We start from the raw sequence: 18,757 nt of genomic DNA on the forward strand, positions 1-18,757 counted from the left end.
TACTCCAAAACTACCAATTTCACAAAATAACACCTTCAGCCCATGAAAACGTCTGTGCAAAGTTTCAGCCAAATAAAAAATGACAGTTAACAAGAGTATTGAAATTGGGACATTTTTTGTTTTAAATAGCTCTGTTTATTTCAATACAATAAAGGTTTTCGTCTACGAGTCAGTTCAAACTAGGTACTTGTTCTATGACGTTTATAATAATGATGTAATCAATATCTTGCAGTTTGAGAAGTATAAAGAAAACATTTACACATGTTACAAACTGTTTCACTATGATTTTCTTGCGCATGGGTTGAAGATGTAAACGTACCACAAATCGATACATGAAAGTGGAATTAAATTAGGAGATCAGCTCAGCATGTCGGGGGAACTGTAACTACGGCTTTTTGCAACACACATCCGTGAAGCTTCGTAACCAGGCAGAGCTAACAGCACTGCAGGGAGTAATTAAAACTAGTAAATTGATACAATTGCTACCAGAACCAGTTTAATTGCACGCTATCGATTTCATCCAGAAGTGGGCAGGCTCTCTTAACAGAAAACGTTTTCACGCTAGCATGCATTCGCAAATGCATTCAGTTACTGCTGGGTGTCTAAATTGATTTTCTTGCAGATTGCGAAACGACAATCGCTTCTTCAGGATCGGTTCGATTGAATTGTATGCCACATTCTCTGTGTTTAATCGTAGAGAGTCCGGGAGGGCAGCATCCTATGTCAGTTAAGTTTCCGTTGTGCTCAGTGCTATTCAAAATATAGATTGTCATTATTGGAAAACACTGTCACACATGGAAGTGCCGATTAGAGTCCTGTTTGCCGGGTTGCCTCTTCGTTAGTGGTTGGGCAGCACTTGACCACCTTCGCACAATTAGTCTAAATGATGAACGCTAATTAATGGGTCAGGGTCAGTCGCAGGGGAGTGTACTGACAACCGAAAAGTATATCCTCTGCAATTAGGTTTGTTGGACGAGCAGCAGTGAAATCGATAGCCACCAATTTGCAATGGTAAATAATCCAGCTAATTCTCGCATCGGTCAGAACTCCCAGGCGGCTAATTAAACACGGAAACCTGATAGGTTGGAGTTGTAATTAAATGTATTATTTCCATGATTTGTTTCAAAAGCGTGTAGAATATATTTAAATGAAAATGCTTCAATTTTAGGTACGCAATTTAAACCGGAACAAATTGAAATGAATTTAAATCGAATTCCTTACGGAACTTTACTTTATTCGTATAATTGATTTATTTCGTCGCACTCAGCGAAACTTAACACGAAAAAAAAAACTTCGATTCTGATTCATGACACAGTACAGTCTATTGTTTGTCTGTTCGCACTTCCACAGTAGAGTGCCTTCGTCCGGTAATTGTTTAATTGAATAACGTTCAACTCAATTCGCTTCGATTCATTGGACTGCTCGGGGAGCCACGGTTCACCGGAACGCTCTCGGCTAAAGGGCGCACCATTCGGGACTAGATCTAATCGTCCTCGTCGTGTTCCCGGCACGGCCAGTCAGCGCAACAAATAGTGTGACGACAATGGAAAGTTTTCCTTTAATTTTCTCGTCACGTGGAAGTGCCCTTCCGGCTTACCAATGTTCCAGCGACGGTTGGTAGATTCTGACAGTTCTGGAGGACGTGCATGCCAGCTAAAGAAGAAATGCGCTCGCACCTCGAGGGAGGATTTTCGGTGGAAAAGTGAATGCGCTTTGTGTTTGGGTTTGTACAAACACAAAGGTGGGGAAAACCAACCGTGAGTGAATTTGCAAAGTGAATTAAATTAATCTTTTTCTGAGGTACGGGTTGCTTTTATTGCTGCGAGTAAACTAATTAGTTTAACACATGGTTTAAAGTACTTATTGTAACTTTGTTTGTGATATTTAACATGAGAAATGGTTTATTGAAATTGATGTTATTCACGTATTGTCGAGAAGAGACACTTGTCATGCCACTCAAATCTCGATGAATCTAGAGTTATTTTAGTTTAGTTAACAGGCAACAAAGTTCAAATGTCCTGCAGGTTAAGCTATATAAAAACCAATTATGCATATAAGCCTGACTTTTAAAACGGAAACATTTTTTTAACATTTTCTGAGTACAAATGTAGTTTTTATGATTAAGGTTGAACAGGTTTGGCAACGTGAGGCAGAGCGTTGTCATGCTGCGTATTCATTTTTCGTCTCCTGCGCGCATAATGTAGAAGCAGTTCAAAGAATTATTTGCGTCGGTGCAATGAATTGATTTTTTATCATATTAGTGCTGCCTAAGCATTACAACTCTCAGCGGTTTAATTCATACTAAAAAGTTAAACGACCCGCAGGAGTCCGCGAGCCAACGGCCTTATGCCCCTAAAACGATTTTTGCTTAGGACGAATTAATTTAATCCGGAAAATCGACAACCCATCACACTAAATGAAACATGTCGCATCTGACACTAATCAAGCCTACCGTTGCCGACATGGTAATAGAGCATGCAGAAAAATCAGCTCAAGTGGTTCGCCTTAGGGTGACCTAGCAACAAAAAAACTGCTAAATACAACACTGAGATTCGATCGTCGCAGGCTCCGTTTTGAAGCCCGCCTACTACGAAGCCCATCTCTAGAAATAGCAAGGCACAGAGTGGTGGGTGCTTGTCGCTGTCAAGCAAGGTTAGTGCGGCGACCTGCAGGCATGCGACTGATATGTGCTGTCGTGATGACACATTCCTCTCTCTCTCTCTCTCTCTCCCTTACTTCTGCGTCCCGCTTTCCCTATCGGCGGCTGGCATGTTAGCTTTTTTTGAACCGCTTCTTCTAGCTCCGATGGAACGTGATGAAAAGCCCTGTCAAGCACGACCCGTACGGGTTTTCGCAATCAATATGATTTCGGTTGATTGATTACACCATCATCAAGAGTGCCACAACTCGGCGACTAAGAAGCCACCCGCTCCAAGGGGAGGGAGAAGACTAATCATGCAGGTTAAGGAGTGAATTGTTTATCCGTAAAAAACAGGCCTGTGAACAGTATGTAATTAGGCTACTTTTTTGCTGTATATAGTAACAGAATGATGCCTTGAAATCATATATCACTCTTTTTTGAATCCATTAAACTTTGAAGGCTTAGGAAATTTTCGTGAATGGAATTGTAAATAAATTGTTGAAAATATGTAACCAAACGAAACATTTTTTTTATACATAACGTTTGACACGACACAATACATAAAAAGTGTGACAGAGCGAGATAAAAAACCTTTATCAGTGATTTGAAATCATATTAGGACATTAATAAAATGGTTTAAATATAGATAAATCCCCTTAAACAACTCTACTGCGAATGCGAGATTGATTTTTATAGGTGCTGATAGATTTTAATAGATGCTACAGAAAGAAAAGAGATTGCTATTAATGTAACAATTAACCAAAGCAAAAATATGGTCCATTCTCGGAATTCGACTGGTATTACTAAACAGAACGTCAGCGGTTAGTGTTTGTCGTTTCCGGAAGCCAATCTAGAAGTTCACGGAGAACATGTTGATGAGGTATTAAACTCATAATATGAACAATGTAAAATATGCACTTGCCAAATAAGCTTGAGAGCTTGAACTACCGCACATTTCGTACACATTAAAAAATTTTGGATACTACACATCCCGTAAAATACTTTCTCATTCAAATTTTCTCCTCTTTTAATGTAAACCGCAATTTTGTTTGAAAATTATGTGCAATATCATTTAAATTTCAGTTGCTTCTGACGTAAACCACGATTTTGTTTGAAAATTATGTGCAATATAACTTAAATTTGCGTAACATATTATGTAATTTTCTATCAATTGCTCCTCCGTGATGAATCTCAGCTAGTGAAGTTGCACAAAGAACCACATATAGATGGCTATTTGGGAATGAAGGGTGGAACAAGCAAAAAGTGCTAAGACAAAATAACGTTTAGAGTATGTTTATTCTTAATTTAAAATTCATATATTTTATTTCTTGTTGAAGTTCATACATTACATTATTAAAAGAATGATTGGTTAGTTCTTTTGTGGCGAAAAAAACGAATTCTCGGGCCTTCCTTCTCATATGCTGCATCAGTTTTTGTACAGTCGATTTGTCGACCTTCTCAGCTGCTACTCGCAAGTTCGCCTTGAATTGCTGCTAGCTCTCGACGACGTTTTTGTCTTCCGTAAGTTCCGCTTCACGATAGTCCAGTATTGTTCGATCGGGCAAAGCTCTGGGGTGTTGCGGGTTCTTATCCTAAGGCACGAATTAGACGTTGTTGGCCGCATACCACTCCAGGGCCTTTTTACTGTAGTGGCATGAGGCCAAATCTGGCCAAAACAGCACGGAACCCGTGTGCGGCTGCAGGAACAGTTGACGTAAACTTGCTGGTTGATGGTGCAGTTTGTTACAAAAATGCTGCTCTTCTCTCCACACGAACACATCGCCTGCCAAACCAAATATTTCTTCGCGAATTTCCACAATTTAATGTTTTTAAATACTTCTGCCACTCTGCCTTTTTCCGAGGCCGTAAAGAATTCTTATCCCGGAAGCTGGTTAAAGTCGGTTCGACGTATGTCTCGTCATCCATAACGATACAGTCGAATTTGATCAACATCGTCATGTACAACTTTCGTGTCCTCGATTTGGCTGATTTGTTTTGCTTTTCGTCGCGGTTTGGGGTCTTTACCTTTGTGTACGTTGACAGCCTAGCTCTTTTCTTGACACGTTGTACCGTGGTGTGGGACACTCCGACTTTATCTGCAACAACCCGGTTCGATATGTTTGGATTCCTCGCGTATGTCCTCTCCACCACTTTGGTTGTCTATTCGCCCGTCGGGATGCGGTTTCATCAATTTCCTGGCTTCTGAGTTGTGGTCAACCTCTCCCCAAACTCTTTAGACACCGTCGTTTGAGGCAAATTGAGCTTTTTCGCTAATTGATTACACGACAAAAGCGGAAATTCTTGGTGCGTGTGCAGAATTTGTAAACGCCGTTCCTTTTGCGTTGAGGCCATTTTGGCAACTGAAGAGCGTACGCCAAAAACAAAGTTAGCACATCATTCTACACACCTGTGCCAACAAAAATAGGGGTTTCCATTTTTTTTTTTTCAAATTATCGATTATGGGATTAATGCTACGTTGAAGTTAAGCACTTTTTGGTCAATCCACCCTTAAACTTACCATCTTCAATCTACAATAATTCAGTATTCGAACTCACGACCATTCGCATGTCAAAGCAGACTCTCTAACCTAGAGTACGACCTCCCCGTAATAGATGAACTTGACAAATACATATAAACTCACTTTGATTGCAATAAACTGCCACACTCTTTTGAATCGGTTATCTATCTTTTTATTTAAAGGCAAGTTTTGTATATATGTTTGTATGCATGTTTCAGCATAACTCTTGAATCTATCAATAGATTTACACTCAACTTGGCACACGAGTTCTTTTCAAACAGGAGGTGGTCATAGATTTATTTGAAAGAGAGAGGGACAACCCATGAAGAAGGGAGGGGCTCAAAATATTTTTTTTCGATTTTTCGTGCATTATGGGATTTTTTGGAATTAATGGAAAACCATCGAGACTTTCGAGCACTTGGTCATTTCTGGAGGTCCGAAATTTCCGGAGACCGTAACATGATGTCTGATGCCATTTTCAAATCTAAGATGGTGATATCCGATACCTGGAAGGTAGTATAAAACTGTGAAAAACACTCATAAATCCCCCAAATAGTGATATTTCTGAAAACAGGATGATGCTTAGATATCAGAAATCGGTGTCCGAAGACATTTTTAAATTTAAATTAACGACTTCCGGTTTTGTGGAGATCGCAAAAATGGATTATTCACTGCAATTTGCCTTTTTTTTGGAATCAAGATGACGTTTTAAGATCAAATATCGATGTTCCACGCTATTTTTAATACCTGTGATTTCCGGTTTCATGAGAGCTGGGTAAATTTGAGGATAATGCTCGAATACTCCTTTATATTCATGTTTTCGAAGCTAATATGACGCCGAGAAACAAAAAATTGATTTCATAAGCCAAATTCAAATTGCGACTTTCAGTTTTGCAAGGCTGTGTAAAACAATACTGATATATGTATATGTCATTAACTCTGCCAAAACGAAGTACATGGTAGCTGGCAGAGAGCGTGGGAGTCCCCGTGGTGTTGGTGCTGAGGTGGAGATATATGGGGAACGATTTGAAGTGGTTGACGAATTCGTTCATCTTGGTACACTTGTGATATGTGAGTTTGCAAACTCGCACAAAACTAGGACGTTGATACTCCCGGTGGCCCTTTACGGACATGAAGCATGGACGCTGAAGGAAGCTGATCGACGAGTGCTCGGAGTTTTTGAGCGTAAAGTTCTGCATTCGATACTTGGCGGTAAACTGGAACGAGTTGTACCAGCTATACAAACATGCTGATATAGTGAAGGTAATACATCGGGGCAGGCTTCAGTGGGCTGGCCATGTAGCCAGAATGCCTGACGAGAGAGCCGCCAAAACTATCTTCAGTAGAGAAGCAGGTTGACTCCGTGGTAGGCCTTGCACGCTGTGGATGTGCGCGGTAGAAGAAGATGCACAATCTGCTGGTTGAACGAGGAGACTGGAGAACGGCTGCCCAAGACTCCAAAATAACAAAAAATAATACTAAAATAATGTTCCTCCAAGGCTGTATGAATAACAAAGTTTGATATTTCAATAACAAACCAATAATTTGCATTGAAAATCACGAAAATGACCGATTCAGAAACTTTCAACTCATTGAACACTGAATGCATAACTGGTATATTATAAATAATAAGTAACGAACAATTCCGATGCAATTTTTCAGTCCCAGATGACCAGTTCCAGTTTGCGGAGAGTTAGAAACACCACTTTGGGAAAGGGAAACAATGTCTAAGAAATTGATAGATATAGTATTTTCAAACATCCTATCTTTTAACGAATGCATTTTTCAATTTCATCAAGAACATCGTTCGAACAAGATAAGGCGGCAAAAAACGATCATTTTCATTAGGCAAATTCTTCTACTGAGTTTTAAAATTTTCATGAGGGGATAGGTGGTAGGGTTACGTTACGTTACGTTACGTACATTACATATAAGGGTTGGGGTAAAAAAATTCGGGATTTACGTTGCGTAATTCATAGTTGACACCCAAGAGCTTCTGAAAAGTCAGGTTTTTACGCGTTTTTTAGAGGTTTTTTCTTAAGCGGATTTTTTAATTACCGCGGTTTTTTTACGCGGATGTTCGAATTACGGCGGTTTTTTCGCGAGATATGCAAGTTTCCAGAGAAGAGTCCCTCCTTAATCAATAATATTAAATTTGACACGGAGCGTAGGGTTTTGATGAAGATAGGTAAAAGAGGTGGTGGAATAAATGGGTTAAGGTTGAGCGACCAAGTAGAGGAGAGTGAACCAAACAGAGAGAGAAACAAAAAAGAGAGCGATAAAGAGAGATAAAGAAAAACATAAAGAAAAATTGAAAGACAAAAAAGAACCAATGATAAGGAAATGATTAAAATATAATTTCGGCAAAAAAAGAGAAACTAACCGAATGAATATCAATTTTCAACCAGTCGTCAGTATTTTTTAGGCCACCATAACAACAAGAATTAATATTTATTCCCGAGCAAGACCGGGTACTCAGCTAGTACGGTGAGCATGCCCCCGGGGCATAACGCCCCAGTCCGTTTACTCGTATACATGCGAAAAATAATATTCAAGCCGATTGGGAATCTTTAGCAATTAATGAGACCAACCTTCTGTGAAAGTTTGATAGTTACCCAGTAGCGTAGCGTGACCAGGTGACACCCGGGGCGGAAAATTTGGATGTCACCCCTTCCCACCTGGGTGTCACCCCTACCAGATTGCGGTGAAATTGTATTGTAATCAAAAATTGTGAGAGTAAGCACGTTCGTTTTCAATTGCACCCGTTTTAAAAAAATTGGTTGAGATTATACTCTTAGGAGCAAATTTATACAATTTTCAAAAGTCTCATCCCCACCTCCACCTAATTGATAGTTAATCTCACGGACTCAGACAAACAGACGTGCCACTCGATAACAACTTCATCGACCAGAAAAATAACAATTATTTTGAAATTTTGTTTAGTGGGCAATACTGCCGCTAGTGTCCGTTAAAAAAAAAATAAGTTAGTGGGCAATAAGCTCACATGGTGGCATATGAGTGTAACGTTTAGAATAAGGACGAAGATTTTTCAGGATTTTTCTTCGAAGAGGCACGTCTGTTTATCTGTGTCACGGATGTCACCCATTTGAAAGTGATAGATATGAAAATTTTCCTCGTGAGTGTCACCCCCTAGAGGGTTTACTTCTGAGACTTCAAGCGCAGTTTCACTTTGCGTGCTGAGCTCTAGTAGGGGCATTAGGATGGGACAAAAAATAAATGTTAGCTCCAATGCACTTTTCGTGTTCCTTATGGGTCCCATAACAACTGTGTATCTTTCAGATCGATCGGTGAAATGCCCGATTTGCGCCCGTTTTTGTAAGTTTCCATACGATTTTATATGGGAAAATCCAATTTTTTAAAACTTATTCTTTACAAATATCAAGTTGCCTCCTAAAAATATATGGATACATGATATTTGTAGGAAATTTTCCTGGGAAAAACTCTTTTGAAGACCGCAAGGCGCTACGATGCTTGTAGAAACAGCTATTCACCCTAAACTGATTGAATGTCTGACGAACGGCTCACCATTGAAATTTTCCAGCAACACTGCTGCTATTGCAAACTTGTTAAGAGAAATAATTCCGCGTGGAAATAATTTTCAAAGTGTGATTTTTGCTCATAGTATCTTCGGGGAAGCCTCCAAGATAAATTTAAGCGATATCATTTCTCATCACATGGTTGAATTTGCAATAGCAGCATGCTGCAGCAGTATTGCTAGTAAAATTCGAAGGTAAGCCGTTCGTCAGATATTCAATCAGTCTGGGATGAAAATCTTTTTTCACAAGCAAGGTAGCGCCTTGCAGTCTTCAGAAGAGTTTTTTCCTGGAAAATTTCCTATGAATATCATGTATTTATATATTTTTATGAGCCACTGTATATCTGTATAGAAAAAGTTTTAAAAAAGTGGTTTTTCCCACATAAAATCGTATGGAAGCTTTAAAAATCGGGCGCAAATCGGGCGTGAAAAGTTACACAGTTGTTATAGGACCCTTAAGGAACACGAAAAGTGCATGGGAGCGAAAAAATAACATCATCGATTTTTCCCATGCAACCGTGTCCCAGTCTAAGGGGCATATGAAGCATATTATACTGCATCTGGGGCGTTTTACCCCGGCAGATTGGAAAGCATGCGATTTAATGTATTTTTTTCAATATGGCGTTTTTGTATAACAGTCATTACAAAACAAAATTTTAGCAGTGAATTACCAACTATGTATACCAAATACTCAAAACGGAAAAAAATAAACAGTGTATCTAACTGCGTGAAAGATTTGTTGTTTGCAGCATTGCAACTAAGTTTCGAATAAAATCTGGCGAAACGAAAATAAAAAGCCTGGCAAAAATCTGGCACTCATTTTTGGATAAAATGATGAAATTCCTGACAGAATTTAAAGTGATGACCTTTTTCTCGCAATCGCCTCGTGTTGGTAGGTAAAGGCCAGCCACGGTCCATCTCGCAGTAATGACCTTTTCGCGAGACGACGCGGATGAAATCTGGCAAATATTTGGCTCATTTTCAAATATCTGGCAGATTCTAAGGTTTGTCTGTTTGTCTAAAAACCAGATTTATCTGGCATACTGGCAACGTTGGTTGTTTGTGATAGACAATATTATTTATTTGGCATTCCGTCATAATGACATGGCCTGATTTACAATTCACTCGGTGCCGCTCTCCAATCCCTGGGATACCGTGTACTCTCTGCCAGATCTAGCTCCACCTGGTCTAGTACCCGTCGTTCGAAAAGTCCGAGCACTCGCAGGTCCTCCTCAAACATTGTCCACGTTTCATGCCCGTAGAGAACAACCGGTCTTATGAGCGTTTTGTACCTACAGGTTACACTTCGTACAGGGACTTAACCCTCTAGTTCTCAATGCCGCTATTTGGCGGGCTTCAGTCAAACCTCTAAAAAGCTCCAATAAATACTTAAAAAGTGTTTATAATGATTCATAGTGATTTTACCGAAGCCCGTCTAAAAATTAACTTGGGCACTAGAGGGTTAATCTGTTCGACCGCAATTGCTTGTGGAGCCCATAGTAGGCACGACTTCCGCTGATAATACGCCTCCGGATTTCACGGCTGGTATCATTGTCCTCAGTAACCAGTGAGCCAAAATAGACAAACTCATCGACTACCTCGAACTCATCGCCGTCGATCGTAATGCTACTGCCTATGCGTTGTCGGTTGGCTCCGGTTCCGCCAGCTAACATATATACTAAAGTCGCTTTTTACGCGGGGGATACGTGCCGCGGGAAAAAAAACCGCGTAAATTCCGGAATCCGCATAAAAAAACCCGCGACAATGTCCATATCATCAGCAAAACAAACAAATTGACTGGACTTGTTGAAAATTGTACCCCGCGTATTGATGTCCGCTCGATTCATTACACCCTGTAGCGTAATGTTGGATAGCAGACAGGAGAGTCCATTACCCTGTCGAAGCCCCCTGCGGGATTTATTTGGACCCGACAATCCACCCAGTTATGATAGACATAACTGTGGTTATATATTGACATTGTTTATAAGAGGGGGCATATTAAGGACTGTTCATTTTATTCAACGAACACTTAGTTTGAGTGATATCTTTATTATTTTTCAAGAAATTTCTAGACGGTTTTCCGCAAAATGAAGGTTTATTTCTCAACAAAACGTAAATGTGAAACCTGAGTAAGTTCATCTATTTATAAAACTGGTGAACTTTACCTCTTTACAGTTTTTCGGCTTGCAGATGACCACATTTTCTTGAACTCATCGATTGACTGTGCTTCTCCACCATCCTTTCGAAGATGCCGCTTGATAATTGCCCAATAGCGTTCAACTGGACGAATTTTTGGACAATTTGGTGGATTATTCGTCTTTCGACGAATTCGATCTTTGACAGCAGCAAGACGTTTTTGAATGCACTCCTTCCGATAACTTCCGATAGCAATTTGGTTTCTCTCAACTTCAGGGTCTCATGGGGCAACTAGACCTTTAATTTGCAATTGATTTCATGAAAATCGGTCCAGCAATCTCTGAGAAAATCGAGTAAGATTGGGAGAGCGTGACACACACACACACACACACACACACACACACACACAGACACACACACACACATACACACATACACACACATACAGAAAATGCTCAGCTCGTCGAACTGAGTCGAGTGATATACGACATTCGGTTCTTTCGAACACTTTTATACCTTTAGTTTTTTCAGTGATTGCTATACCTTTCTAAGAGAAAGGCAAAACTGTAACTTTGTATGCATAAGATAAAAAAACACATAAAATCTGCCATCATTTGTAATAGGGAATGCACTACATGCCACATTAGATTCTATTATGTACACCTAGTAAATTATGAGTTATTGAAGTAGGTTATGTCTAAGCAAAATGTATACAGTTGTAAAAAAGCCTATTCAACGTTTCTTTTTCTTCAGTCTTTTAGTAGATGTTCGGTTAGCGCGACATGAATCTACGTGAGTAAAGTTTGAACAAGTTAAACTTTTGTTAACTTCATGTTTATGAATTTTGTTCATTCTTGTTTCAATTGATCGCGAGCAACACCTAATTGATCAAACTATGCATCACCTGCGTCACGCATTTTGCGATTAAGCGACGCTCGTTAGAACTAAAGAAAAATCCGATAATTTTTCACCATCACAGTATCAACAAATCAGACCAAAGTTCTTGCCGCGGCCGCAGAAACCTATCTATTCGTTTGGTTGTTGTTTATTCGCTATAAAAACACGCCGCGAATCAAAATGATTACGATAATCGACAGCAGTAACACCAATACACTCCAGTCCGGGCTAGAACGCATTTATCGCGATATTACCACCTATTCTTCACCAACACTACGTGCGCGCCTCTCTAGTAGTTACTAGCGAGCGAAGCGGCTGCGATCGCGACTGGCTTATTACCTCACACATTCGCACCTTTACTTCACGGCTTGGTAGATCTGACAGCGCAGCGTACGAGCAAGCGCAAGCGAACGGGGCAGCGAAGTAAACTGTAAACCTTTGACTGGAAAGGCGTACCTTCATTCTACTTAGTATTAGCATTTAGATTACAGCGCTTGAACCGGCTGACCGCAATCTGAAGTCCACTCATTGTTGGCCAACATGACGACAGATAAATTTATCCTTTACGGTGGACCAGATCCGGTGGAATTGCTACAGGATGGATCGCTTGGGGAGATGATCATACGAGACCTGAAGCAGAGGCCATCGAATATTGGTTTGGTAAGTACAGAATAGCCGATGGAAGTCAATGACCTGTACGCTGTTGTTATTTTGGTTTCGTAGATTGACCCGCTCTCGGAAACGGAACTGAGTTATCAAGATATTTTGGAAAAGTCTGTCCAGGTTGCGACCGCACTATTGGAACTGGGTGTTAGAAAATCCGACACGGTGGCGATTGTCAGCGTAAATTGTTTGGAATACTGTCTGGCGATGTTTGGAACCATTTTCAGTGGAGCCACATTGGCGCAATTCAATCCTGCTTACTTGGAAGGTACAACTGGCAGGATTCTCCAACGATAGTTATCATGCTTTCCATTCAATTTTAGCTGAGCTCGAGCATGCAATCAACATGACGAAACCGAAAATAATATTCGTTTCCCCAGACGTTGCCAGTAAAGTGACCGCCGTCAACCGAAAAAATCACTTTGCGAAACACTTGATTGTTTTCGATGACGGTGCAAACTTTCGAGACGGTACACTTTCCTTTGCCAAACTCATCAAACGACGCAACGTGGATGTTCAAAACTTTCGCCCCGAGCCGGTAGACAAGCAGAACCACGTAGGATTAATTTTGCTCTCGTCCGGAACCACCGGACTGCCGAAAGGAGTGCAGCTAACACATGCCAATATTATGACCACGATCGCACATTCCAAAGAGCAGGCAAAGCTGTTCGACCTACCGGAGCAGCTGGTGTCACTGGCCGTGACTCCTCTCTTTCACGTTCTGGCAAGTGTCGGGCTGATCAATATGGTCACGAACAATTGCCGGTGCGTTTTGCTGCCCAAATTTGATGCCCAATTATTTCTGGAAAGTATCCAGAAGTACAGGGTTAATCTAATGTCCGTTGTTCCTCCGCTGATGGTATTTCTGGCCAAGCATCCCATGGTTGATAATTACGATTTATCCTCGCTGATGACTTTATTCTGCGGAGCTGCTCCCCTCAGTAAAGAAATCGAGGATCAGGTTCGGGAGCGGTTGGGGATTGCTTTCGTACGTCAGGGCTATGGAATGACCGAGACTACCTACGTGATGTTGATGCAAAGTGGATTCGAAAACAAACCCGGCTGCGTGGGTAAGATTCGAATGGGACAATGGGTGAAGGTTATCGATCCTGAGAGTGGCAATATTCTGGGCCCGAACCAGCAGGGAGAGCTGTGCTTTAAAGGCTCGTTGATCATGAAGGGTTACGTGGGAAAGGAGAGTGCAATCGATGCCGAAGGTTGGCTGCATACAGGCGACATCGGGTACTACGATGAGGACGAGGATTTCTTCATAGTGGATCGGATTAAGGAGCTTATAAAGTATAAAGGCTTTCAAGTCGCGCCCGCTGAGCTGGAGGCTATTCTGTTGAAGCATCCGGGTGTGAAGGACGCTGCCGTTATTGGCATTCCGAACGAACGGGTCGGGGAACTGACGACGGCATTCGTCGTGAAAGAAACCGACGAAAAGGTCACCGAGAAGGACATCATAAAATTCGTAGCAGAACGCGTTTCGCACCAAAAACAATTACATGGAGGAGTAAGGTTTATAGCGCAGGTACCGAGGACAGCGAGCGGTAAAATTTTACGCAGGAAGCTCAGATACGCGGCCAGCTCGGGTGCTAATCGGGCCAAATTATGATCGTATATTCCGAATCATGTTTTTAGGTTAAGTACAATGATTAAATTGCCACATATCTTGTCTTCTGCGATCTGAAACGGCAAGCTACGGGCCTTCGCGGCCAGCTCGGGTGCTAATCGGGCCAAATTATGATCGTATATTCCGAATCATGTTTTTAGGTTTAGTACAATGATTAAATTGCCAAATATCTTGTCTTCTGCGATCTGAAACGGCAAGCTACGGGCCTTCAATCTACCAATACGGTGTGTGGAAGTTTACTATAAAATAAAAAGAGTCTGCTTTCGGGCGTTTGCTTTACAACTTGATGAGCCGTTTATTGTCAATCCGCTTTACCTCACGCGTAAATGATTGCGAGAGTTTCAGAGCCATGCTCTGAGCGCGCGAGAGAGTGAAAGAACAACAAAGAGAGTATTAAGTATAAATGTTAACCTAAAGTGATTATGATTAAATTTGTTGCGTAGTCCACATAAACTCAACTCAGTGTTGTTTTCGTCGCAGAACGTTGAGGAACGAATGTGCAGGTAACGGTTTTCCGCTGGCCAAACCTGTTATCGTGCAAAGTACGCATCGCAAGATAACATTATATTGGGAGCGATGGTATTTACAAATCGACTAAGCTGATATTTCTATTAGTAGCACTTTGGCAGCATCACAAGAGACTCGCAATGGCAGACAGTAATGAAAAATATATATTCTACGGAGGTCCCACGGAGGAGAGCGTCGAAGCGGGTTGTCAATCTTTGGGAGCGCTGATTATCAAGCGGCTTCGTGAGAATGGAGACTGCGTAGCATTCGTAAGTAAAAAAAACTTCTTTAAATTCCCACTCTCATCGATTCCCCCTTCCAGACGGATGGCGTAACCGGAGAGTCGACCACCTCCAGTGACATGCTGGAACAATCGGTTCGGCTGGCGAACCGGTTCCATAGGATCGGCATCAAAAAAAACACGGTCGTGGCGATCATGTGCGAAAACCGTCTCGAGCTCCCGTTGGTAACGTTCGCGGCCACATACATGTCCGCTATCCCGGTACTACTAAATCCAGCCTACACTTCCGCCGAACTGGAACACGTTCTAAAACTAACCACACCGAAAGCAGTCTTCGTATCACCGATCGCCATGGACACTTTACTCTCAGTGTATAGAAAAGTGCCCTCCATAAAATTGACCGTCCTTTTCGAGGCGACCAAGAAACCAAACAACAAAATAACTCTTTTCAGGGAGCTGTTCGATCGCAACAAGCTAAAAAACGCTAAATTTTTTACCCCTCAGCCGGTGAATCTGCACAAACAGGTCGCCATGATGGTTTTATCATCGGGAACAACCGGACTGCCCAAGGCAGTCCAGTTGACCCATTATAATCTGATGGCCGTTTTGGCCTACAGTCGAGAAGACCTCAAAAATAGCGGTCTACCACCAAACATACGGGGTCTCGGACTGCTGCCCTTCTTCCATATCTACGGCTACATGGTGCTTCTGGGTGCCTTCTGCAATAATCGAGAAATAGTTAGCCTCCCCCGCTTCGAACCGAAACTATTTCTGTCAACAATCCAAAACTACAAAATCTTCGGTGCCGCTCTAGTGCCACCTTTGATGGTATTTCTAGCAAAGCATCCCCTTGTTGATCAGTACGACCTCAGCTCCCTCATGTTGGTCGGTTGTGGTGCTGCTCCACTGAGTAAAGAGATCGAAGAGATGGTACAGCAACGTTTACCAAATATTCAGCTAATCCGCACGGGATATGGAATGAGTGAAACCTCCCTTGGGGTCCTAACAAGGATATCGGGCAAACCTGGAAGCGTTGGTCGTGTGAACCGAATGTCCTGGGTGAAAATCGTTGATATAGAAACCGGTAAAACGCTCGGACCAAATCAGGTGGGAGAAATCTGCGTCAAAGGTCCGATGGTTATGAAAGGTTACTTGCGCAATGAGCGCGAAACCCGCTCAACAATCGATGCCGATGGATGGCTCCACACAGGAGACACCGGGTATTTCGATGAGGATGAAGATTTTTTCATCGTGGACCGCATCAAGGACCTCATCAAGTACAGAGGTTTTCAGGTAGCTCCTGCCGAACTCGAAGCGGTTCTCCTTACGAACGAGAAGATCAAGGATGCGGCGGTAATTGGCATACCGGATGAAGCCAACGGCGAGCTTCCGATGGCCTTTGTGGTCCTGCAGCCGGGCGCCGAGTTAACTGAAGCGGACGTTAAAGCGTGGGTTGCAGCTCGATTGTCCAAGCAGAAACATTTGCACGGAGGAGTTCGGTTCGTTGCCGAGATTCCGCAAACTACGAGCGGAAAGATATTACGCCGGGAGCTGCGAAAGCTGGTGACGAAGTCTAAATTGTAGAAGGAAAGAGAGGTAGGTGTTTATCTCGCGCGTCAGCTCGTACGAGCTGATAAAGTAGGTTTATTAGCACTGCTAATGATTTATACCCGTATCGTGTTACAGTGTAAATAAAAATCTTGAAAATGATTGTCATTCTGTTACTTGTTTTTTTTTCAGGGGGGATATTTTTAACCTCTCACTGATATCACAGATGTTTACAATAACAAGCTTTCGAACAGAGAAATATCGTTGAAAAAATTGATGATACATTTTAGGATGACGAATCAAATATCTGTCAAAGATGTGTTATAGATTCGTCCGATTCGTCCATATTGTGTTTTAGCATTCTCTAAATTTTATCTTCACCTTTTTCGGTTTTTAGTTTTTTGTTCGTACGTCTTTCGACTCAACTTCTCGTGGAGCAACATTTCAAATAATTGTCATCATTTCCAAAACTCAAAGATGCCTCGTCGTTGGCTTACATTTTGAGATATTGACCAGAGTATTTTTTACATAGGATATGTACATGGGCGCAACTAAAGAAAATTTCTAGGGGGGGCTAGTTTTCATGTATGTAATTTTGTAAAACAGAAAAAGGAGTTTTAATATGCTTATTTAATAACGCTTAAAATAGTGTCGTAACAGTAGAAAAAAATACTTCGAGATAGAATCTCCGAAGATGTACTGGATATCTTGAACACAGCGTCAACGTCAACCTCTTTCAGCAACAATGATTTGATATTGAGGAGAGCCAGGTTTGGTAAACGGTTGGGCAGTGCTTTTTAACAGCACACCCGTACTAGCTGGAATAAAATAGACCCCAGTGTGATTCAAGGCATAATGTCCTATTCCTACCCCCACGTGTTACCGACTGAGATACGAGCAACCGGTGGGAGCTTGGTCGTATGCTGACAGGAAAGGGGTAGTTGTTCTCCTTAGAGAGCAGCTTGTCTGAACCCCACAGGCTGGGGGCGGCTCAAACGGCTGAACTATGAAATGCGGTGTCTCGCCAGCTACACCTATAGCGGCAGTCCCGTCGCGAGACTAGGCATCGCAGCCCTAGTAAGGCAGCATACTAAAATAAACATATTACGAAGAATTCAAAACGAACCGGAACAATAGGCAATGACCCAACCGACGAAATAAGGACGACGATTAGAAGCTCGGTACATGTTACAGTAGATCGCTCAACGCCCCGGATGTCGACTGGGTTCTGCTGGATCAGCTAGAATTCCGCCACTTCGACATCGTTGCGCTCCAGAAGCTTTGCCTGAAAGGAGAGAAGGTACAGTGGATTTGGGACCGCAAGGCACAGTGCCACCAAAGCGGTGGTACAACCAATGAGCTTGGTAGCGGTTTTATAGTGCTGGGCAGGAGTCGTGTGATGGAGTGGCAGGCAATCAGCGACCTGGGTATTTGTTGAGAAAAAAAGGCTGGTTCTACAACTACCCTATTCCCAATGTGCACTGCCCTCATGAAGGAAGACCTGATGCAGAGAAAGAAACGTTCTACGCTGGAGAAACTTTACGATAGTTGCTCGCGTAGAGACATCAAGGTCGTCATTGAGGACATGAACGGTAGAAAAGACTTATATAAGCCGGTGAACGGCCCGCACTGCCTGCACACCGTGACGAACGACAACGGCCATGCACCACCTTCGCAGCTTCCCGCGGGCTGGCAGTCCAAAGTCTCTTCTTACCTCGACCAACGTACAGCAAAACAATTGACCACGTTCTCATCGACGCACAGTGGGGCGACTCCATACAAAGGCTGGCCAAGCAAAAAAGTGTCGATAAATGCGACAAAAACTTGGTATTTACATAATTTTAGGGCTCTGAACACGAATTTGGCATCAATTTTTTGTTTGGGGCCGTCCATAATGCACGAAATCCAATTTCTAATATTTTTTTGTCACTTTTTTCTTTTTTCAAAGAATTATATGATCTTTGACCACAAGTAGTGCCACCGGGCGTCCTCCCCATTGAAAAAATACGTAATTCATGGACGACCCCTCGAACTAAACGAATTTTGCCTAAATATATATATATTTTTTTAATAAACTAAACCAACATAAGTAATTCAAACTAATTACAAATTGAAAAAATCATCGTCAGCATCATCATCTTTCGCTGTGATCGCTTAAATCTCGTGTTGAATTGTTTCCAGAAAATTTGAAGTTCATTATACTTATCAGCAGGAAAAATGTCTTTCGCTGTAATTTTCATTTTTTCTAGTAATTTTCGATGTTTCATTGTTTCATATATACGTTATCTTCCTAATCCGGTTTCTATGGTTGAAAGAGGACATTTAAATGCATGTATAACACCATGAATTGTCAACTTACTAGACATTGAATTTAGTGGTGCCGCTGAAGTTGAAGGCTCCATAATAAAATTCAA

The 18,757-nt window shown here is 41.8% G+C and overlaps 2 protein-coding genes across 6 annotated transcripts; both read left to right on the forward strand.

Annotated features, from left to right (window-relative positions):
* The first annotated feature begins 11,687 nt into the window (after positions 1–11,687).
* LOC129728625 (luciferin 4-monooxygenase-like) lies at positions 11,688–14,329 on the forward strand. Of its 2 annotated transcripts, none has more exons than XR_008728652.1 (4): positions 11,688–12,408; positions 12,472–12,679; positions 12,735–14,121; positions 14,254–14,329. XR_008728652.1 is itself a non-coding variant. In XM_055687079.1 (4 exons), the coding sequence occupies exons 2-4, from the start codon at positions 12,289–12,291 to the stop codon at positions 14,027–14,029; spliced, it is 1,623 nt and encodes a 540-aa protein (XP_055543054.1). In that variant the 5' UTR covers positions 11,688–12,178; positions 12,233–12,288; the 3' UTR covers positions 14,030–14,329. The 2 variants fall into 2 exon arrangements, 1 of the variants encoding a protein (XP_055543054.1); XM_055687079.1 differs by having other exon boundaries at positions 11,688–12,178; positions 12,233–12,408; positions 12,735–14,329.
* A 98-nt stretch (positions 14,330–14,427) lies between these two features.
* Positions 14,428–16,505, forward strand: LOC129728590 (uncharacterized). 4 transcript variants are annotated; one of them, XM_055687046.1, is made up of 3 exons: positions 14,428–14,550; positions 14,666–14,823; positions 14,877–16,505. In XM_055687046.1, exons 2-3 carry the CDS (start codon positions 14,695–14,697, stop codon positions 16,377–16,379), a joined length of 1,632 nt encoding a protein of 543 aa, XP_055543021.1. In that variant the 5' UTR covers positions 14,428–14,550; positions 14,666–14,694; the 3' UTR covers positions 16,380–16,505. The 4 variants fall into 4 exon arrangements, with proteins under 4 accessions (XP_055543021.1, XP_055543028.1, XP_055543015.1 ...); XM_055687053.1 differs by having other exon boundaries at positions 14,446–14,589; XM_055687040.1 differs by having other exon boundaries at positions 14,446–14,550; positions 14,663–14,823.
* Positions 16,506–18,757: the final 2,252 nt, after the last annotated feature.

Source organism: Wyeomyia smithii, chromosome 1 (genome assembly GCF_029784165.1).
Source record: "Wyeomyia smithii strain HCP4-BCI-WySm-NY-G18 chromosome 1, ASM2978416v1, whole genome shotgun sequence".
Taxonomy (NCBI): Eukaryota; Metazoa; Arthropoda; class Insecta; order Diptera; family Culicidae; genus Wyeomyia; species Wyeomyia smithii.